General features: G+C 42.9%; 1 protein-coding gene across 3 annotated transcripts in view; it reads left to right on the top strand.

The window, feature by feature from the left end:
• TM9SF4 (transmembrane 9 superfamily member 4) overlaps nucleotides 1-21,931 on the top strand; it is a 54,055-nt gene extending 32,124 nt beyond the window's left edge. For all 3 annotated transcript variants that reach the window (XM_061630804.1, XM_061630806.1, XM_061630807.1), the window contains 8 exons: nucleotides 6,369-6,450; nucleotides 6,549-6,624; nucleotides 7,069-7,152; nucleotides 10,810-10,985; nucleotides 12,249-12,312; nucleotides 14,216-14,335; nucleotides 19,378-19,467; nucleotides 19,783-21,931. In XM_061630804.1, the coding sequence (XP_061486788.1) occupies nucleotides 6,369-6,450; nucleotides 6,549-6,624; nucleotides 7,069-7,152; nucleotides 10,810-10,985; nucleotides 12,249-12,312; nucleotides 14,216-14,335; nucleotides 19,378-19,467; nucleotides 19,783-19,932 (842 nt within the window). In that variant the 3' untranslated portion in view covers nucleotides 19,933-21,931. The remainder of the gene's footprint in view (nucleotides 1-6,368; nucleotides 6,451-6,548; nucleotides 6,625-7,068; nucleotides 7,153-10,809; nucleotides 10,986-12,248; nucleotides 12,313-14,215; nucleotides 14,336-19,377; nucleotides 19,468-19,782) is intronic.
• Nucleotides 21,932-23,117: the final 1,186 nt, after the last annotated feature.

Below are 23,117 nucleotides of genomic sequence, written 5' to 3'. Positions count from 1 at the left end.
TCGATTTTTCTCTAAGTAAACACGTCAATTTATCCATTTCTACTAAGTCCATTAATTTCAGTAGCCATTCTTCCATTGTTGGTATTGATTCCATTTTCCACTTTTGTGCATATAATAATCTTGCTGCCGTAATCATATATAATAATATTCTTCCATATTTCTTTTCTGTTTGTTTATCCATAAAACCCAGTAAAAAAAATTCTGGTTTTGACTGAATATTTATCTTTAAAATTTTTTGCATCTTCCTACCTATCTGTGCCCAGAATAATTTCGCCTTTTTACATGACCACCACATATGATAAAAAGATCCTTCTTGTTGTTTACATTTCCAACAAACATTAGAGACATTACTATACATTTTTGACAGCTTTTCTGGAGTCATGTACCAACGGTACATCATTTTATAAAAATTTTCTTTAAGATTATAACATAATGTAAATTTCAAGCCTTTTTTCCACATATTTTCCCATTGATCCATTTGTATGTTATGACCAAAATTTTTTGCCCACTTTACCATGCACTCTTTTACTTGTTCTTCCTCCATATCCATTTTCAATAAAAGTTTATACATTTTTGCAATTATGTTTTCATCATTTGTATACAAACCTATTTCAAAATCAGATTTACTTATTTCAAACCCATACATTTTCTTGTCCATTTTATATCTTTCTAACAATTGTAAATAGGCAAACCAATGAAAACTATATCCTTCCTTTATCAATTGTTCTCTCTCTTTCATTGTGTATTCTCCATGTACATTTTCTAATAGTTCTTGATAAGTTAACCATTTCTCTTTTCCAGACATTTCTCTTCTATAAAACGCTTCTTGACTTGAGACACATAATGGTATTTTCGAATAAAACCTTGGTTTGTATCTATTCCATATTTTCAACAGAGAACGTCTTATAAAATGATTGTTAAAGTCTACGTTTACTTTTACTTTGTCATACCATAGATATCCATGCCATCCCCACTTCAGATTGTGGCCCTCCAAATCCAATAGTCTTTTATTCCTCAATAAGATCCATTCCTTTATCCAGACTAAACAGCAGGCAGCAAAATAAAGTCTCAAATTTGGTAATCCCAGTCCTCCTCTTTCTTTAGCGTCTTGAAGTAATTTAAATTTAACTCTTGGTTTTTTTCCTTGCCATACAAATTTAGAAATATCTTTTTGCCATTGTTTAAAAGGTAAATCAGAGGATATTACAGGTATTGTTTGAAACAAAAACATCATTCTCGGTAATACATTCATTTTTATCACAGATATTCTACCCATTAATGACAGTTGTAGTTTATCCCATCTTAGCAAGTCTTTCTTAATCTCTGTCCATAATTTTTCGTAATTATTATGAAACAGCTTTGAGTTTTTATTTGTCATGATGATGCCTAGATATTTCAACTTTTTTTCTATTGTAAAATCTGTCTTGTCCATTAACTCTTTCTGTTCCCTTAAAGTTAAATTTTTCACCAACATCTTTGTTTTTTGATTGTTGATCTTAAATCCTGCTAACGGTCCAAATTCTTTTAATTTGTCCATCAATATATGAATTCCTTCCAAAGGGTTTTCTAGTACAATTATCAAATCATCAGCAAATGCTCTCAATTTATATTCTTCTTTTTTTATTTTTAATCCCGAAATCCTTTTATCTTGCCTTATATCTCTAAGCAGCACTTCTAAAACCAGAATAAATAAAAGGGGAGATAATGGACATCCCTGTCTTGTACCCTTTTGTATTTCACATGAATCCGTTAAGTCTCCATTAACAATTATCTGGGCCTTCTGTGATGTATAAATCGATCTGATCCATTTTATAAAGTTGTCTCCAAAATCCATTTGCTCCAAAACCTGGAACATAAATTTCCAATTCAAATTATCAAATGCTTTTTCAGCATCTAAAAAAATCAAAGCTGCTTGTTTATCATTTCGTTGTTCTAAATATTCCAACACATTCAAAACATTCCTGACGTTGTCACGTAATTGTCTTTTAGGTAAAAACCCTGATTGATCTTCCTGAATAAATTGTTGCAATATTATTTTCAATCTTTCAGCCAAAATCATTGTAAAAATTTTATAATCATTATTCAGTAGAGATATTGGCCGATAATTTTTTGTTTTAGTTAAATCTTGGTCCTCTTTAGGTATTAATGTTATATTAGCATTTTTCCAACTATCCGGTATCTTTCCCTCTTGCAAAATAGAATTCATTGTAGACTGTAAGGGTAGCAAGAGTTCTTCCTCCAAACATTTATAATACATTGCAGATAGCCCATCTGGTCCTGGCGCCTTTCCTAATTTAATTTTATTTATAGCTTCAGATATCTCTCTTGACGTAATAGGGCCATTAATAACTTGTCTCTGAAAATCTGTAATTTTCGGCAAATTCTGTTTAGATAAATACTCTTCTATTTTTTCAGATGGAATTTCTTGACACTTATACAATGTTGAGTAATATTGATGAAAAATCTTTTTGATTTTTACATTATCTGTCAGCGTCTCATCTCCTTCTTGTATCTTTAAAATAATATTTTTTTGACGTTCTTTTCTTAATTTATATGCTAACCATTTCCCAGGTTTATTTGCAAATTCAAAAGTCCTTTGTTTAGCAAAATTTAATTTCCTTTCAATTTCTCTAACTGTCAACATTGATACTTGCTTCTGTAACATTTTAATTTGATTTACAATAGAAACTTTAGCTGGATTCTTTTTCAATTCTTCCTCTTTTTGTTTTATTTCTTCCAAAATTAATTGCATTTTCTGTTGTTTCTTTTTTTTTAATTCAGAATTACATTTAATAAAGTATCCCCTCATAAATGCCTTACTAGTATCCCAAACAATATTTTCACTTGTTCCTTTATATAAATTATATTCAAAGAACTCCTTTAATTTCTTCTTACATTCTTGTACTACTTTATCATTCTGTAATAAAGATTCATTTAGTCTCCATCTAAATCCAAGATTTTTTTTTTTTAAAGTTAATATCACAGGATTGTGGTCCGAAAAAGTTTTTGGTAATATATCCATTTTAAAAATATCCTTCGCTAAAATTTTTGACATCCAAATCATATCAATCCTCGAAAATGTTTTATGTCTTTCTGAAAAATAAGTAAATTCCTTTGCATTATCATTTATATATCTCCAGGTATCCACCAATTCTAAATGTTCCATGAGTTCAAAACAAATCTTCGGTAATTTACCTTGTGTCTCTTTGATATTTTTTTCAGAAAGCCTATCAATTTTTGGTGAGATTACCCCATTCCAGTCACCCATGACACACCAATGCTCATATGAAAACTCTGACAATTTTTCCATAAGTCCTGTATAAAACCTTGTTTTATCTTCATTGGGGGCATAAATACCCACTATCAAAATGTTTGTACCTTGTAAAGTAATTTCAACCCCCACAAATCTACCACTATCGTCCAATAATACCAATTTAGGAAGCAATTGTGGGTTAATATAGAGAACAACTCCATTTTTTTTTTTTGGTCCAGCTGAAATAAATTCTTCACCCAAATTTTTACAAATCAAATATTTGGAATCTTTCTTCTGAATATGAGTTTCTTGTAAACAAATTATATCCAATTTTAATTTTTTCAAATAATGAAACACTTTCTTTCTCTTCTGCGCCGTGTTGGCTCCATTTATATTCCAAGTTAGGTATTTGTAATCCATCATTAAGCGTGTATTTTAAAATTTGCCTGATGCTGCTTTTGATCCATCATCTTCCTTCCCCTCCTCTGCATATCCTTGTTGACTTTGTTTCCCAGGAACTATATCCATATCTTTGAGTTTATCTTCTTCCATATCTTTTGAAGCTTTTCTCAAGAAGTCCCTTGCTTTTTGAACAGTATTCAGTCTGTATTTCTGTTGTCTGAATGTAAAAATCACTCCTTCTGGAACGTCCCACCTAAATTGAATTTTGCATTGCTTAAGTTTTTCTGTAAGGAAAGCATATTCTTTTCTCTTACGTAAAAGTCTAATAGGAATTTCCTTCATCACCAGTATTTCCTTACCATCAATTTTAAAGGTATATTTAAAGTGTTGCTGTAAAACCATATCTCTGGTCGTCTTCTTTACGAAATGAACAAGCACATCTCTTGGAATTTTTTTCATTGTTGCATATCTGGAGTTAATTCTATAAACTTTGTCTATTTCAAATTCCATCCTATCTTCATTCAAGTCCAGAAATTTTACTAAAGCATTAACAATTTTATCTCTAATGTCTTCACCTGTTTCCTCAGGGATTGCACGGAATCTCAAACAATGCTCTTTATTTCTCATTTCAGTCACAGCTAAATAGTCCAAATTTTTTTCTAGTTCCAGATTTAGTATATCTGTTCTATTCTCCAAGGTTTGTACCTTTTCTTTAGTATTTTTTGCATCTTCCTTTATTTGCCCAATTGTCCCTTTAATCTCATCCACTTGTGTTTTAATATAGTCTTTTATATCTGTCAATTCAGTTTTCATTTCCTGTTTCATTTCCTGTTTTATAGCATTAATCCCTTCCATTATTTTTTGAAACATTTCTGGGGGTATATCCTCTTCCTGTGTATCAATAGAACCTCTTCGCCCCTGGGCCTTGGTTGTTTTTTTAGTTGTCATTTTCAAAAAGAGGCCTTTAATTTCTAATATTAATCACTGTTTCAGAACCTAAGGGCAGTCTATTTCTTTTCTTTTTTTCCCTCCACCAAAAAGAAGAGTTAATATTCCAGGCCTATTATTGAAATCCAGCCAGCACAACACAGTCCTTATCTGCTTCCAAGAATGCAAAACAATTCTGGTTGCCAAGACTAAACAATTAGTAGCATATACGAGCAGCGGATTCATCCAACAAGAAATAGTCCAAAGAGAAAAATAGTCCAAAATATAATAATTACCTCTCATCCGTTTTTAAACTTTAAAAGTCCAAATTCAAGCCAGCTTTTTGTCGTAAAAAAAGTATATAAGTTGTTTATATTTTCTTTCTTCCTTAATTATATTTAAAAGAGAAAAAGTATGACTCACCCAGGTTTCTCAATTGCTGATTCATAAACAAATCCCTTTTATTGCAGTAATTTAAGCCGAATGATAAGGTTTAGGCAGAAGTGGGCTCGCTGGTTAAGAACGTTTTTTTTTTGGGAGAAGAAAAAACGCTTCGCTTAACAAACTCCCTTTTTCAATGACCCTTTGGTTCCACTCTCTAGTTCCCATGCCTAGGCAAGGGTGACAAAAGGGCAAGGGCAACAGGAGCACTTTTGTATTACTTCCCTGTTTACCCCCTCCTCTTCTTCATTTTCCCCTCTGTTGAATCTTAGATTGTGACCCCCTGGGGCAGAGACCTGTCCTCTTGTACTCAGCAAAGCCCCATGCACTCTGTCGGTACAACATGAATTGATCACGATGACCCTGCCTCGTGAAGGGAGCTAGACAAGGCAGCTTCTTTCAGTTCCATAGTTTTGCAGCGATGCCTTAAAGGCATCTCTTGGGGGACAGAACGCACCACAGTTCTAACGGTTCTAGAGAAACCACCGCTCATCTGTTTTGACAGTCAATGAAGGACAAGAGACTGCTGCCCATTCACCAGGCCCTGGGAAGGAGGCAGGCGTTCAACATCCCCTAAACCTCCCTTGGCATCCACTGCTCTGCACTTCAAGCAGTGCAAGAGGCTCCCCTTATCCTGCCTTTTCTCCTTCTCCATCCTCTACCACAAGCCTCTCTTGTCTGCTACCTGCCTCTGCAAACGGTCCCTAATCTTCATCGCCCCATTCCCAGGTGTGTCTGCATTTGTCAGGGCTCCTTCTGGGTTCTCGGGCCGGTGTCAATTTCTTCATGGAGCTATTTGCTGATATATATATATACTCTCTCTCTCTCTGTCTCGCTGTCTCTCTCTCTGTCTCTCTCTCTCTGTCTCTCTCTCTGTCTCTCTCTCTGTCTCTCTGTCTCTCTGTCTGTCTCTCTCTCTCTCTCTCTCTCTCTCTCTCTCTCTCTCTCTGAAAGGACCCCTTTGTGTCCTAGGGAATTAGGAAGGCAGCCCCCTAGTGCTGTTAACAATTGTTCATTTTAAATGTATATTGGAACTTTTGGGGGAATTACATTTGCTTTCGTTCTTTTTTTCATGACGGTCTGTTAGCTGCCTTGACTGAGTCTCTGAAGAAGTAAGTGGGTAGATTTTTAAAAAATAAATAAAGAGTGCATTGGTGAGCAAATGTGTTCTGTGAATATTCTGCTGTTATCCCTCTTCTCTGTATACAAGCACTGCCTTTGGATTAATTGAGGCTGGTTGGAGAAAGTGATGCACAGCTAGGCCCACTGTGGCCCCTGGGCTTCCTGCAACCTGGTAGGTTTGAGAGGGCGGCCTTACTCCTCCTCCTCCTCTCTTGCCTTGCAGTTGTGGCCATGCTGGGGATGCTGTCTCCTTCTAGCCGGGGCGCCCTGATGACCACTGCCTGCTTCCTCTTCATGTTCATGGGGTAGGTGCGGCCTCTCCCTTGCGCCCGTCATCGTGCCTCTACCTGACTCGTGATGAGAGATGACCTCCTGTCTCCCCCACCCCTTTGTCCCGTGCTAGGGTTTTTGGCGGTTTCTCTGCTGGCCGATTATATCGGACACTGAAAGGCCACCGATGGAAGAAAGGGGCTTTCTGCGTAAGTAATGCTGTGGTGTGCAAACCTGCGAGGGCTCCAAGGGATTTGGGGATGGGGGTGGGAGGGGCAGGGTAGGTGTCAACTGGAGCCAAACTGCAGGGAGCCTCATCTGATTCTGACAATGTGGCGGCCGCTATGGCAGCCTTGTAAAAGGAGCTAAGTGGCTGTCAGGAGTGACCGTGGCATACTCTTGGGAGTGGAATTGCTGGGGCAGGGGTGTTGGGGAACAGTGACTGCCCGTGGGGCTGATCCATGGCAGAGCTGAAATCTGAACTGGGGGCTTTGTGATTCATGGATTGGCCTGTTGATCACCATTTCTCACAAGAGTTCTCAGATTGCTGCCTTCTGTGCCTGGTGCTGAAATGATCCCATGTCACATCAGGATCCTTGGATCAGCTGTACTGACATCCTGTTATTCAGCCCTGTTTGCTTTTTTCTTTGCAGACAGCCACCCTGTACCCAGGAGTTGTCTTTGGGATATGCTTTGTCCTGAACTGTTTCATCTGGGGCAAGCACTCGTCGGGAGCGGTGTGTATCTTCCCAACTCCCAGCCCTCTCCTTGCTCTCTGTGCAAACGCCTCTCTTGGTCTAGTCTTGTTTCCCTCTTATATTTGTCTTGTTTATATGTTCAGAACTTCTGGTACATAGCAAATGTTGACCTGCTTCTTTTAAGCACCCCGTTTTTGTTTTGCCTTCCCTAATACACAGTGTATTAAATTTGTTGTTATATGTTATGGCAGTACCCAGTGTGGGTTCAGACCTGGCCATGGGACTGAGTCAGCCTTGGTTACCCTGATGGATGACCTTTATAGAGAGCAGGACAGGGGGAGTGTAACCTTGCTCCTGCTTGTCAATCTCTCTGTGGCTTTGGATACCATTGACCACTGTATCCTCCTGGACCGGCTTCATGGAATGGGAATTGGGGGCACTGTGCTATACTGGTTCCAGTCCTACCAGAGAGTAGCATTGGGTGATTGCCTTTCGGCTCCCTGGCAGTTGTCTTGTGCAGCAGGGTACCATCCCATCCCCAGTGCTATTTAATATCTATATGAAGCCACTGGGAGTGATCAGGAGTTTCGGGGCAAAGTGTCATCAGTGTGCTGATGACACTCTGCTCTACTTCTCCATAACATCCAAATTAGGAGAGGCTGTATAGCCCCTGGACCGGTGCCTGGATGCAGTGATAGGATGGATGAAGTAAAATAAGCTGAGCTTGAATCCTGGCAAGATGGAGGCACTGTAGGTGAGTGGTTCCCGTGTCCAAGAAATTGGTCAGTTTCCTGTCCTGGATGGGGTTGCACTCAGGCCCTGGCGCCAGCTATTGGTCGGGTTGGGCACTGGCCAAGGGCCCCTCCTTAGACTAGGATGGGCTCCTCCAGCTCCATGATCTGCACCAGCATTGGGTTGTGGGATTAATCACGCCCAGCGACCTGACGCTGCTGTGGATCATGGAGAGGGATCTCCACCCTCCAAGACAACACTACCCCCCCGGTTGCAGGCAGCATGACTTAAATAGCCCCACCCCACCCCACCCCTCCTACCTCCTGCATTGCCCTGCCAGCGTGCTGTCGGCACATGTCTACCATCACCCAAGATGGCGGGGGGGGGGCATCCTTAAGGGGTTGGCGTCCCGGTGATGTGGGAGATGGGTGGGTGGGCCTATTTAAGCCCACTCCCCTGCATCGGGAGGGGGTATTGGGGAGCATGATGACCTGGGCCTGGGACAGTCTGGGGCCCAAGGGCCTAGTCCTGCCTGCTGCTGGTCTTGGTTGCTCTCCCCCTGAAGGAGCAAGTATGGAGTCTGGGGGTGCTTCTGGATCCAGCTGTCACTGGATGCCCAGGTAGTTGCAGTGGCTAGCAGTGCCTTTTATCAGCTGCACCTAGTAAGACAACTACAACTGTCCTGGACCAGGAGAGCCTGACCACACTAGTTAAAGCATTGGTGACTTCAGGACCAGAGTATTGCAATGCACTCTATGTGGGGCTTCACTTGCACTTGACCTCGAAACTGCAGCCAGATTGCAGACAGGAGTTGAGAGCCTGTCAGCATATAGCACCTCTGCACAGGGGTCTGCACTGGTTGCTGATTTGCTACTGGGCCAAGTTCAAGGTGTTTCTGTTGGTATATAAAGCCCTTAACAGCTTAGGACCAGTTTATTTGTCTTACCTCGTATGTGCCCACTTGAACACTTCAGTCTGCGGAACAGGCCATGTTACAGGTGCCATATAATATCCATTCCACACCTGTAAGAAGTCGTTCTTTTCGTGTGGAAGCACCAACTCTTTGGAACTCTCTGACTGTTGACATCAGGCAGACACCTTCACTGTATTCTTTCCAACACCTGCTTAACAATTTTTTTTAGACAAGCCTATCCAAATGCATAGATGCTGATGTGTTTTCACTTTTTTTGTCTGTTGCTTTTTAAGTTTTGTTTTAAAATGTTTTAATTACTTGTTTTAGCTGTTTTATCAATAATTTTAATGCCTTTGTAAACCGCTTAAAGATTTTTTTACAGTGAAGCGGTATATAAAATTTAATAAATATTATAGATTCTACAACTCCACATTCTGAGAATGGAGATTATTCCCCCCCACACACTTGATAGGGTATTGTCATTTCTGCGGTTGTTAAAAAGACATTTAAGAACAATTTCTAAATGTTGTGTTATGTAATGTTCTGTAAATACCCAGACAGGAGACATTTTAGCCATTAGGAATTAGGAGCCTTGTATACTCCCTGGTGTCATCTCGCTTTCATGTTTTCTGTCAGGCAAATCCTCTTAAACTAATCTTCACCAAGTTGGTGCCCTCCAGATGTTTTTGTATACAAAAACCTGGCTTTGCTGGCTGAGGCTGATGGGAGTTGTACTTCAAAACATCTGGAGGATGCCAGCTTGTTTGAGTTCTGTCTTGGACCTAGACTAGTTCCTTCCCCCTCCTGCCCATATCATGCTGCCTTCTGTTCTTTTCTCCTGTCTATCTTGTTTTAGATTTTTTAAAATATATTTACTGAGGTTTTCAGTATGTAATAATGAAGCAAGAATATATCTTAACCTCTCCCGCTGCCTTTTCCCTATAATGGTGGTCCTGGGAATTCAGCTTAGATACTGAAATATGTGGGCAAGAGTCAGCACGTGGGAAGACAACATGCTGCCTCTAAATCAGGAGTGGGCAACCTCAGGCCTGGATGTGGCCCTCGGGGCCTGCCTGGCCTTTGGGAGTCTCTGCAGGTCATATCCCCCTTACCAGTCTCCTCAATGGCTTTTGCCCGGCAGAAAGAAGTCCTCGGACAGTGTCGATGCCTCTCGCCTGCCAGGCTGGAGAGGGCTGTGGCTGTGCATAGATGGAGCCCACTGTACAAAGTAAGAGTCCCTTCCGTGGCTCTGCCTTTACTGCCTCTGGCTCCACCTGCTAACTGGCATGTGGCCCCAGGAGCTTGCCTGTGAGGGGACAGTAATGTCAGCCGAGTGTGTTGCCTTGCGGACTGTTCATGATGGTTCAAGGTTCTAGTTTTGGTATACAAAGCCCTATACAGCTTGGGACCAGGATACCTGAAAGACTGTCTTACCCCTTATATACCCAGTCGATCACTGAGCTCTGCAGGTGAGGGCCTCCTGCAGATACCCTCTTATCAGGAGGTCCGTTCTGCACAACATAGAAAACGAACCTTTAGTGTGGCAGCACCTACCCTGTGGAATTCCCTCCCATTGAATATTAGGCAGGCGTCATCTCTGTTATCTTTTCGGCGCCTTTTGAAGACTTTCCTCTTTCAACAAGCCTTTTAAGTTGAGACCTATCCCAGTTTGCGTCTGTGTTGGAATTGCTTTTTAATATGCTTTTAAACCTTTTAATATGTTTTTTTAACCTTTTAAAAAAAAAAAAAGTCTTTAAAGCTTTTTTAAAAAAAAATGTTTTTAAAGATGTTTTGTTTTAATGTATTTTAATGTCTGTTTTTATGATGTTTTAAAGTGTTTTTAGCTTTTTTGTTTGCCGCCCTGAGCTCCTGCTGGGAGGAAGGGCGGGATATAAATCAAATAATAAACAAATAGATTTTAAAAATGCCGTGATGGGGGAGCAGTGGGAGGCCAGGCAGGGATGGCTCCAGGTAGAGCTCCCCTGGCTGGGTCCCTCTCAATTTCTTCTTCTGCTGGCCAGCTGTTCTAAGAGTTGGACTCCCGCCTGCAGGTGCCTTTCCCCACCATGGTGGCTCTCCTTTGCATGTGGTTTGGTATCTCTTTGCCCCTGGTTTACCTGGGCTACTACTTTGGATTTCGCAAGCAGCCCTACGACAACCCCGTGCGGACCAATCAGATTCCAAGGCAGATCCCAGAACAGAGGTGGTACATGAACCGGTTTGTTGGGTGAGTGTCCAGGAGAACCGTTTCCAGCCCAGCTGGGCCAAGTCTTTGCTTGGGTGGCTTGTTAAGGCTAGTGAGCAAATTGCTGCAGAAAGGCTGGGAAAGATCCCTGGGCCTTCTGCCTTTGCCTGGGTCCTTCTGTAGGGCCATTCTGCTGCCAGCTGAGGCACAAGAGCTGCTGGTGGTTGGTTTGGGATAATATCCAAGCAAACCACCCAGAATTTGATGGCTTCTTTTTGAGTTGGCCTAGAGGCTTATTTATGAAAGGATGTGCTGTCCAGTTGCTGGAAGGGAATACTTTCCGGTGAGGGCAAATCATTCTGCCTCTTGGACAGCTTGTCCTGTCAGATTGCTACTGCTGCCAGCACCCCAGTTGGCTGGATCGACCACAGCCACCCTGGATGGGGCTCAGGCACTTTCTCCAGCATACGTATACAGTGTCTGTATAACGGAGAGGAGGGGACCGCAGCTCAGTGCCAGAATACAGAACATGCTCTGCAGGCAGATGGTCCCAGGGCCAGACCTTGGCATCTCCAGTTCAAAGGGTCTTGGCTCACAGGGCTGGGAAAGACCTCGCCCTGCCTTAGGCTCTGGAGAGCTGCTGCCTGTCAGAGTGGTAGATGGTTCTGGGCTGCATGGCTCAGAATAATGGCAGTGTGAAGCAGCAGCTTCATAGACATATGTATGTTGTCCTATAAGTTCCTTGGAAAAATGGAAATGGACTGCCTTCAAGTCGATCCTGACTTATGGCGACCCTATGAAGAGGGTTTTCATGGTAAGGGGTATTCAGAGGTGGTTTACCGTTGCCTTCCTCTGAGGCTGAGAGGCAGGGACTGACCCAAGGTCGCCCAGTGAGCTTCGTGGCTGTGCAGGGATTCGAACCCTGGTCTCCTAGGTTGTAGTGCAACACTAAGTTTCTTACAGCCTCAGAAATGGAGGATAGGCCTATCGATAGCTAGTCTCTTTGGCAACCCAATGGAACACCAATTGCTGGGGGGACAGAAAACAGCATTGAGCAGTTCCCTTTGTGCCCTGCCTACGGGCTTTCTGGAAAGTGGCTGGCTGGCTGGCTGTTGTCAGACACAGGATGCTAACCTAGATGGCGTTTGATCTGATCCAGCTGGGCTCTTCTTATATTTGAAATGGGGCAGCCCCCAGAAGCACACACAGCAGTAGTCTAGACAACAGGAATGAATTGATAGTCAGTTGGATCTCACTCAAACAAAACGTATTTTATAGTAACCAATTTTTCCTCTCATCTTTTAGGATTCTTATGGCTGGAATTCTGCCTTTTGGAGCCATGTTCATTGAACTTTTCTTCATCTTCAGTGTAAGAAACATTGCCATCCTCTTACTTTCTGAAGTGGGGTTCCCAGAGAGCTGCATTGTAGGGCCTTTAAGGAGTGATGTTGGGGGTGGGTGGCTCCCGGGCAAGAGTGTTTTATGGAGCCCATGTGGGATGGAGGATGGTTCTTTCTCCTATGAACTCATCAAGTCTTCCAGGCTCTGCCTGTTGAGCTCTAGGGTAAGATGTGACCCTCCAGAGTCTTTTTGTATTGGTCACAGCAGTCCCAAAGGACTGAGCTGTGAGACTTGGCTTGTTGTAATGGGCAGATGCTGCTTCAACGATCTCCTCTTGGAGAATGCCTTGAGAGAAGTGACTGCTTTCTTGCTGTTGTGAAGAAGAGAGGTATCTTTCACCACGATAATAGGGATCCTGAATCATCATCATATCCTTGAGGAAATGCTCCAGCTGAATAGAAAATCAAGCTTTGTTCTGGGAGGCCTGTATTGGGGCCAAGTCGACAACACAAGCAACCAAAGTAGTCACCTGGGGGAGCTGCATTTCTAAGGGTGTCAGTTGAGGAGCATCCAGTCTGAGAAATCTGCTGGCTATCCTCTGTTTCCTCACATGATTTGAGAGCTGTACCCAGCATGCTTTGCATCAGTGCATGGGAACCCCCACCCCCATCGCACAGTGCAGCCACTTGGCTAGCAAAATTCCAGAACGAAAGCCCCGTCCGCCACGAGCACACACTGTGCCCTTTGGTGAGCTGTGCTCATTCGGTCTTGGCAAAATGGGAATGATAGCAAACGGAATTATTGCCAGAAGGCAACAAAGCTCTTTGCATATTTTCAAATGGTGGGATAAGCCAGCTGTGGTTCCAGAAGGGAAAATGTAAGTCTGTAGCAGCAAAGTATAGACTAAAGCCTTGTTCTTACTCCGGTGGCCGCTCTGCACCTTGCCTTTACTGCCTGTGAGAGCTAGTATGCCTGGATGTCTCATTCAGATATACTTGCTTACTTATTTACTTACTCACAATCCCGGAATAGAGAGCTGGCATGGCAAGGAAGAGGATAGGCTAGCACCCTGCTCCCTAATGCACTAGTTTCCTTTGCACAGGGAATCGCTGGACTGGGGCCTGTTCTGTTTACATGAGCCCCCAGCCACAGTCTGAAACAGTACAGCACCTCAGTGAGAAGTTGCCTGGCCTGGTGACAGTCCTGCTGTCTCTGGCTGGCAGATTAGAGAAACCAATACAATGCTTTAAAAAAAAATCTAACAAATATAAATGATTGTGCCCTGCTCTTTCTCCAGAAACTGTCTTGTACTGTTGCTATAGCAGTTTTTGCATCCTTTGATGCCCCAGTATATGTTTGGAATATTACTACTACTTCTTGTTAGGGTTTTGTGTCAAACTTGTTAATATTAAAACCCTGAATTCCTGTTTCAAACCCATCTGTCAGGATCTAGTATTTACATTCCTCATCGTCCTTCATTACCAGCTAGTAAGCTTGCTTCATCTTCTGCCGCACGCCTGGCTCTCTCTACGCTGACTGTTTTCCCAATCCACTTCATGCACATAGCGAAGGAAGCTGTTGTGTCACAGCAAAGTGGTTCTGTCTCTAGGATGCCCTACCACTGCTTTGGAGTATCTGCACTGCAGACTTTACTGGCTTAACGGTCATTTTATTTTCCCTCGGAACCCTGGGAATTGTAGTTCTGTAAGGGTGGGCCAGGGAGTAATAGGGTTACCAACAACCCCAGCAGCCTGTGACTCCCCCTGAATCTTTGAGGAAAGCCGTGGTGGTCAACGTGGAGTAAAATGTGTAGAGATTTCTGGTGTAGATGTGCCTCAGCAGCAATCGTTTGCTTGTTTCTCAAGGCCTGTTCCATCATTTTTATGTCCTCTCCTATTTTGCACTCCCCCCCCCTTCTCTCTTGCATCCAGGCAATTTGGGAAAACCAGTTCTACTACCTCTTTGGCTTCCTCTTCCTGGTGTTCATCATCCTTGTGGTCTCTTGCTCCCAGATCAGCATTGTCATGGTGTACTTCCAGCTCTGTGCTGAGGTAAGATGACAGATGGACGTTGGGGGAGGGAGGCGCAGGCGGGGAACGCAACCCAGTTCTGTAACGTGTCCCAGTGTCTCTCAGCCAGTGCTGTAGTGGCAAATTTAGAAGTGCAGGGTCCCTTCTTGAGTCATACCACCACCACCCTTCTGCCCACCCCTCCCCCTTCTCTGTTGAATTGGTAATGATAATAAAAAGTTGATAATAAAATATTTAACATTTTATAGATGATGTTTATTGCTTTGAGTTCTGGAGAATTAAAAATTAAGACTGGTGTCAAGGGCCCACTCACACCCTGGGGTGTGTGAGATAGCAAACAGTGTTTGCCATGAGAGCATAGCAGAGCACAAAATCAGAGTAGAGCCATTGCTGCTTCCCCTCCCCCCAACCTCATGCCTAACCTGGGAAGTCAGTGCCATGTCCTGCTGCTCCTGTGGCAATCACATAATATTAATGTTTTCTCTGTCTGTCTCACGCATACACACAGAGATGCTGTTGTCCAATAACGGGGAGCATTCCTTGGTACCAGGGGAAATATACAAGGCCACACTCTCTTGCACACGCTCGCTTCCTCACCCACATTTCTCAGATTCTGAAAGTCCAGTGTCATGGTGCAAGGTCTTCACACCTGAGCCACTTTAACTTTAATAATAATAATAATAATAATAAAATTTTATTTATCAGACGCCCATCTGTCTGACTTAACGGACACTCTGGGCGACGTACAATATAAAATACTTCATCAACACAAGGTGTAACTCAGTATTCTAAAGGCCAGCTTCCCCTCACCTGCTTTTCCCTCGTTTCCTGTTTCCCTACCTCTGCCGTGCCACGTTTTTTGTCTGTCTAGCTTCTCCATCTTCAGCCCTGTGGCAGATCTTCCCTCCACTACCTGTGGTACCCCTGTTCTCCAGCCTTCTTGGTTGGATCTCATCAAGATAATCCATCCCTTCCTTCCAAACTGAGTCCCCCCTCTGTCCTTCTCTCCATTCCACTTCAGAGTTTCCTTCTTGTATGATGTATGTGGGCCTCCCTTCTGGCATCCACTCCGATTTGTCCCTCCTGGCTTCCCTAGCCCTGAGTGGAGCAAGGTGGCTCGTTGCCACTGGCTCCCTCTTCCTGGTGTGCAAAGGAGCAAGCTTCCCTCCAAGAACCCTTGCAGGAGGTGCTTGACTCTGTGGCTGAGGATCTACCAGAGGACACCGCACTAAGGGTGCTCGCTTCTGCTGCTGAGGATTGCGTCTCTGGCTAGCAGATCCTCCTTTGTATCAGACAATACCATACTACTAGCAGAAACCAGTAATGATTTGAAACGAATGCTGATGAAAGTTAAAGAGGAAAGCACAAAAGCAGGACTACAGCTGAACGTCAAGAAGACTAAAGTAATGACAACAGAAGATTTATGTAGCTTTAAAGTTGACAATGAGAACATTGAACTTGTCAAGGATTATCAATACCTCGGCACAGTCATTAACCAAAATGGAGACAATAGTCAAGAAATCAGAAGAAGGGTACAACTGGGGAGGTCAGCTGTGAGAGAACTAGAAAAAGTCCTCAAATGCAAAGATGTATCACTGAACACCAAAGTCAGGATCATTCAGACCATGGTATTTCCGATCTCTATGTATGGATGTGAAAGTTGGACAGTGAAAAAGGTGGATAAGAGAAAAATCAACTCATTTGAAATGTGGTGTTGGAGGAGAGCTTTGTGCATACCATGGACTGTGAAAAAGACAAATAATTGGGTGTTAGAACAAATTAAACCAGAACTGTCACTAGAAGCTAAAATGATGAAACTGAGGTTATCATACTTTGGACACATAATGAGAAGACATGATTCATTGGAAAAGACAATAATGATGGGGAAAACAGAAGGAAGTAGAGAAAGAGGAAGGCCAGACAAGAGATGGATTGATTCTGTAGAGGAAGCCACAGACCTGAACTTACAAGATCTGAACAGGGTGGTTCACGACAGATGCTCTTGGAGGTCACTGATTCATGTGGTTGCCATAAGTCGTGATCGACTTGAAGGCACATAACAACAAACAACAACAAAAAGACAAAACACTTCCTAGCACAAAGAAAACTAGCGTATCATGGGGTAAAGTTAGCTTTACTTTCTCCCTGGCATGCTAATTTTCTATGTGCAAGAAGCGTTTTTGGTTTATGTTTTTCTGAGGGAAATTCACATTGCCGTGTATCTGGATGATCTGCCTTCAAGAGAATCTTGTGAAGTCTAGCCTAATTTCAAGAGAACTGCAGGAATGAAAGTAGCCTGGCCGCCAAACTGTCCTGTGAAGTTGATCTACTGTCCACCATACTTGAGGATATCAAGCCTGCACAATCCACTAGAACATAAGAAGAGCTACTGGATCAGGCCCATGGCCCAGCTAGGCCACAATCCTGTTCTCACAGTGGCCAACTAGTTGCCCATGGGAAGCCCACAGGCAGAACTTGAGTGCAAGAGCACTCTCCCCTCCTGCAGTTTCCAGCAACTGTTATTCGGAAGCATACAGCCTCTGACTATGGAGACAGAGCATCGCCATCATTACTAGTAGACACTGATACCCTTACCCTCCATGATTTTTTCTAATCTTTTAAAGCCATCTAAGTTACCGCCTACAGCTTTGTACCATTTCAAACTTGCCGCTAGCAGAGCTCATGTGGGCCATCTATGGCTGCCCCAACATGTGGGGGGGGGGCACAAGGGATGTAGAGAGCTTTCACAAAATCATAGAACAGTAGAGTTGGAAGGGGCCCTGTTATGCAGGGATCCAAATCAAAGCATTCCCGACAGATGGCTGTCCAGCTGCCTCTTGAAGGCCTCCAGTGTCAGAGAGCCCACTACCTCTCTAGGCAATTGGTTCCATTGTCGTATGGCTCTAACAGTTAGGAAGTTTTTCCTGATGTCCAGTCGAAATCTGCCTTCCTGCAACTTCAGCCCATTATTCCTTGTCCTGCACTCTGGGACAATTGAGAAGAGATCCCGGCCCTCCTCTGTGTGACAACCTTTTATGTACTTGAAGAGTGCTATCCTGTGTTCCCTCAATCTTCTCTTCTCCAGGCTAAACATGCCCAGTTCTTTCAGTCTCTCCTCATAGGGCTTTGTTTCCAGTCTCCTGATCATCCTTGTTGCCCTCCTCTGAACCTGTTCCAGTTTGTCTGCATCCTTCTTGAAGTGCAGAGACCAGAACTGGACACAGTACCCAAGATGAGGCCTAACCAGTGCTGAATAGGGAACAAATACTTCACGCGATTTGGCAACTATACTTCTGTTAATGCAGCCTAATATAGCATTTGCCTTTTTTGCAGCCACATCACACTGTTGGCTCATATTCAGCTTGTGATCAACAACAATTCCAAGATCCTTCTCACATGTCGTACTGCTGAGCCAAGTATCCCCCATCTTATAACTGTGCATTTGGTTTCTTTTTCCTAAGTGTAGAAATTTGCATCTATCCCTGTTGAATGCCATTCTGTTTTCAGCCCAATGCTCCAGCCTATCAAGGTCCTTTTGAATTTTGTTTCTGTCTTCCACGGTATTAGCTATGCCCCCCAATTTTGTATCATCTGCAAATTTGATAAGCATGCTCTGTACCTCCTCATCCAAGTTGTTAATAAAAATGTTGAAGAGCATTGGGCCCAAGACTGAGCCCTGTGTTACCCCACTCGTTACTTCCGCCCATTTTGAAAAGGAACCATTGATAAGCACTCTTTGAGTACGATTCTGGAGCCAACCGTGGATCCACCTGATAATTGTTTCATCCAGCCCACATTTAACTAGCTTGCTAATCAGAATATCATGGGGCACTTTGTCAAAAGCTTTGCTGAAGTCGAGATATATTATGTCCACAGCATTCCCACAGTCTACAAGGGAGGTTACCCAATCAAAAAATGAGATAAGATTAGTTTGGCAGGATTTGTTCTTCATAAATCCATATTGGCTCCTAGTAATCACTGCATTGTTTTCAAGGTGCTTACAGATTGACTGATTTATAATCTGCTCCTCAGTTTTTCCAGGGATTGATGTTAGGCTGACTGGTCTGTAGTTCCCTGGTTCCTCCTTTTTGCCCTTTTTGAAGATAGGGACAACATTAGCTCTCTTCCAGTCGTCCAGCACTTCACCAGTCCTCTATGATTTCACAAAGTTAATAGACAGCAGTTCTGAGAGTTCTTCAGCCAGTTCCTTCAGTACTCTAGGATGCAGTTTATTGTGCCCTGTCGATTTGAACTCGTTCAAAGCGATTAGGTATTCCTTGACCATTTGTCTATCAATCTCAAGCTCCAATCCTGCACCTTCCACTTCATGTTTCCCAGGAGGATCATAGACCCTTTTTTGGGAGAAGACTGAGCCAAAGTAGGAATTGAGCACTTCTGCCTTTTCTTTGTCAGCTGTTATCATTTTGCCATCCTTATTGAGTAACTGCCACTGTTTCTTTTCTCTGTCTTTTACTATGGACGTACCTGAGGAAAGCTTTTTTGTTGCTTTTGGCATCTCTCACTAGTCTCAGTTCATTCTCATCTGTAGCCTTCCTGATGCCATCCCTGCAATTCCGTGATACCTGCCTGTACTCTTCCTTTGTGGCCTGGCCTTCTTTCCACTTCCTGTATGTGTCTTCTTTTGTTTTCAGGTCATCTCTAAGCTTTTTGTGAAGCCACACTGGCTTCTTCTGTTGTTTCCCCCCTTTTTTTTCCTTGTTGGAATTGCTTGCCATTGCTCTTTTAGAATTTCCTTTTTTAGAAACTCCCACCCATCTTGGACTCCTTTTCTCATTAGGGTGGCTTGCCGTGGAACCGTACTCACAATTGTTCTGAGTTTATTAAAATCAGCTTTCCTGAAGTGCAGGGTGCACATATGGCTACTCTCAGCTTTTGTTTCTGTTAAAATCAAGAACTCAGCGTGGTCACTTTCCCCCAGAGTTCCCGTAACTGCCACTTCATCCACCAAATCATCTCTGTTGGTGAGAATCAAGTCCAGGATCCTCTGCTTGCTTCCTCCACTTTGACAGAATAACGCAGCATGTGTCTCCTCTGTTTACCAGGATTATCGGTGGTGGTGGAGGACTTTCCTAGTGTCTGGAGGGTCTGCCTTCTATGTGTTAATTTATGCAATCTTCTACTTTGTAAATAAGGTACGTTGCTGTTTGCACCAGCTCAGAATCCTACTGTCCTTATCGACTCAGTAGCTATTAAAAGGAATGTGATATCTGGTCTGGGGGCTGTCTAATGGGAAAACGTGCCATTTTCTGGCCACTTCTTTAAGACGGGGAAATGTTGGACATTTCCTTAAGGTGGTAAATTGTTTACCTTAACTGTACTCTTCACAGTTTGGGGTGGTGGTGGTGAGGGAAGTTCCTGTCCTGCTTTTCCTTGGGCGAAGAGGGCTAGTGTGGGCCAGTGTGGAGGGTTTGAAGTGTGCCTGACCTCATTTTGATTCTCTCTTCTAGCTGGACATTGTCGAGTTCATTCCCTCCTTGCTATACTTTGGCTACACAGCCCTCATGGTGCTGTCTTTCTGGCTCTTGACGGGGACCATTGGCTTCTATGCAGCCTACATGTTTGTCCGCAAGATTTATGCCGCTGTGAAAATAGACTGAAGATGCCCTGGCATCACATAGCACAAAGCAGCTGTCCCTTCAGCTTCCTCCTTGGAAGGAAGTGGGGAACTCTCCCGTTTCTCCCAAGGAAATAAATCCCACTGGAGTGGGACACAAGAAATAAAAATAGTTCAATTTTTTGGAATGTAATCTTTGGCACAGCGTCCGTGGAATTGGATTTCCTGGTGAGGAAGGGTATAGATACTTTGCATTTTAACTTTTATCCTGTTCTGGTTATAAGGGTTTTTTTTAGCTGAAAACCGTCCCTCCTCAATGAGTAACTTTCTTTTTCTTTTGTCTAATTCATTTTCTGTTATTACAATAATACGAGATTGCAATGGATACAAATTTATGAAACTGTCAAGAGTTCAGGGAGATTCTTCAGTAATTGCACAGGATAACGTTTTGCTGTGCCCTTTCTTGGAACAAGACAGTGGAGAGAGAGAGAGAGAGAGAGAGAGAGAGAAATTGGAAGTCAGCATTCCTGGAAATGGTCTACTGCCACCTTCTTGTACTCTGCTTCCAGCAGCTGTCCGTTCTGGTACTCTGGAGGTGCCATTTCACAAGGCAAGTGCAGTTCTCTCACAGACGTCTCTCAAACTGTGCAACCTTCCACTCTGCCTCTTGTGCCCACTTAATGCTGAGGGAGTGTCAGTGGAGACAGCAACAGACGCCTGTTGTCTTGGCCCCCACTCACTTGCTTTGAATGAGGATAAACTGATAACGTGGAACCACCGCCTGCTGAAAATGTCATAGGCCTGCAAACTGGAGGCTACTTGGAAATCCTGGAAAAATCCCAGGGAATCTCTCTCACTGCCCCCATGTAACTCTTGGATTTTGGTGAGGTTAGAGACTGTTCAGAAAAACTTGCTCCGCTGCTCATGTGCCAAGGAATCCACAGCTCACTTGTTGGGAACTGCTGCTGTAATGTGCAAGAGTGGAAAAGAAACCAGAAGAGTTCTGGTTTTTCTTACTTTCAAAAAAAAAAAGGAATAATTTGTTCTTTTTCTCACCCACTCCCCTGCAATCTTGGTGCCCCATCTTGTCACTTTTTCAGTTCTGTCTGTTCCTCCAGAAATGCATAAGTATTGGTGGTTTTACTCTTGACCTCTTTGTAAATTAGATAGGTGGTCAGAGTCCAACTCCTAAAATGTAACCAGTGGACCCCCTGTGCCTTTTCCAATTACCAAGAACAAAAATTGGGTTTTACTCCTTTTGTAGACTATACCATCAGATTACTTTTTAACTGAGCACAATGGGTCTGTCTCTTCTCAGAGATTGTTGCACTCCGTTGGGCATTTCCTTTAAGGTGGTTAAAGTACCTCCTTTGTGTAGCAAAATCTTGCTGTAAGTGATCAGAATTAAAAGACTGAATTTTCAGCTACTTTTAAAAAAAATCAAACCTAATTGTGGAATGGCTTAATTCCAAGTTCCCTGCAAATTCTGCTGCTTTATGAATGTGCGGTTCTAGCAAAAGAGTGGGTGTGCCATGGTGGTAGGTGGTGGGAGTTCTGTGGATTTCTTCCATAGAAAATTAATCTCTGTAGGAACACATGCATTTCTTATCTATGAGATCTCTTAAGTGTGTTTTAATTTAACACACACACCCCACCCCACTTTGTCTTGTAATAACTGCAGGGAAGACTCCACTGCTCGGTTCTCCATATTATGGCATAAGCAAATAACAGTCCCATGATCATAGAGAATGAGGAATTTCTAACAGCTGTTGCTACTTGCCCCATGCTTCATTGCCCATAACGCCAAAGCCACACCAGCTCAAGTATCAAGGTCTAACAAATCAGGAAGTGTGGTATTTGTCACTTTTGCTATGGATTCCTTAGTTAACTCCAATTTGATTTAGCAATAGGATACCTGACCGAGTCCTTTCTCCCTGTGATTTTTTTTAACCAGATCTGCTCTATCCTTCCACTGTTTCTTATATTTTTTAATGTATTGTTTGAGCCCAACTGTAAATAAATATGCTGTTGTTGTCATTGTTTTGGATTGCGCAACTTTAGCTACAAGTGACTTGTTCAGATTTTCAAGGTGCAGCGCAACAGGTGGGATTTCTTGCATTTGCCCTGTTGTCAGGAAATCCAGCCATTCTGGTCACAGAACTGTAGGGAGTAGTGTAAAGACTGCTTTTTATAAAAAAGGATGCTTTGCTGTGTTATCTATCTGGAATCACTTTCTTAAAACTCAAGGGGTGTTAGACTTGCACTTTAGTCTCTTGAATCTTGGCTTTTATATGTAAGGAATTATTTCTGGTCTGCTATTGTGGCCAATACAAACTTGAAAATGTATGGGCTGTTTGAGATAGTATTTCAGAAGCCAAAAGGATGACTTGGAGAGGAAGCCTATGACCTATAGTTCTAGACTTCTGATTGGAGAGAGATTCTACTTTTATTTACCACATTTCATGCCACTTAATAAAAGTGGGCCCTAAAACAAAATGTTGTAGCGTATCCCATCCCCACCTCTTAAGAGCAGCACTGCTTGTTCAGGGTTCCTTCCAGCGAGTTCTTTCCTCCTCCAGAAGGGCTCAATAGGCCAATCCCCTGCACCTTTGAGTTTTCCAGCTGACAGTACACTGTAACATCTACAGTGAAATTTGAGACCACTAGCCGCCATACTCAGTCCACATACGAGAGTATCTAGTATCCACTCCCTAATTTGTGGGCAGCTCAGTTTCACTTCCAAACTGGCAGGCACTTACCTGAATAGTGATTCTAGCACAGGGTTGGGGAACCTGCAGAGCTCCAACTATCACTGGACTTCCATTCTCATCAGCCATAGCAGCCAGCATGGGCAGCAGTCAAGCATGATGAATGCTGAGCCCAGCAACATGTGGCAAGATGCAGGATCCCCATGTTGTTATGTGCCTTCAAGTCAATTATGACTTATGGTGACCCTATGAATCAGCGATCTCCAAGAGCATCTGTTATGAACCACCCTGCTCAGATCTTGTAAGTTCAGGTCTGTGGCTTCCTTTATGGAATCAATCCATCTCTTGTTTGGCCTTCCTCTTTTTCTACTCCCTTCTGTTTTTCCCAGCATTGTCTTTTCTAGTGAATATTGTCTTCTCATTATGTGTCCAAAGTATGATAACCTCAGTTTCATCATTTTAGCTTCTAGTGACAGTTCTGGTTTAATTTGTTCTAACACCCAATTATTTGTCTTTTTCG

Source organism: Rhineura floridana, chromosome 6 (assembly GCF_030035675.1).
Source record: "Rhineura floridana isolate rRhiFlo1 chromosome 6, rRhiFlo1.hap2, whole genome shotgun sequence".
Lineage (NCBI taxonomy): Eukaryota > Metazoa > Chordata > Lepidosauria > Squamata > Rhineuridae > Rhineura > Rhineura floridana.
This window is presented reverse-complemented; position numbering and strand designations above follow the sequence as displayed.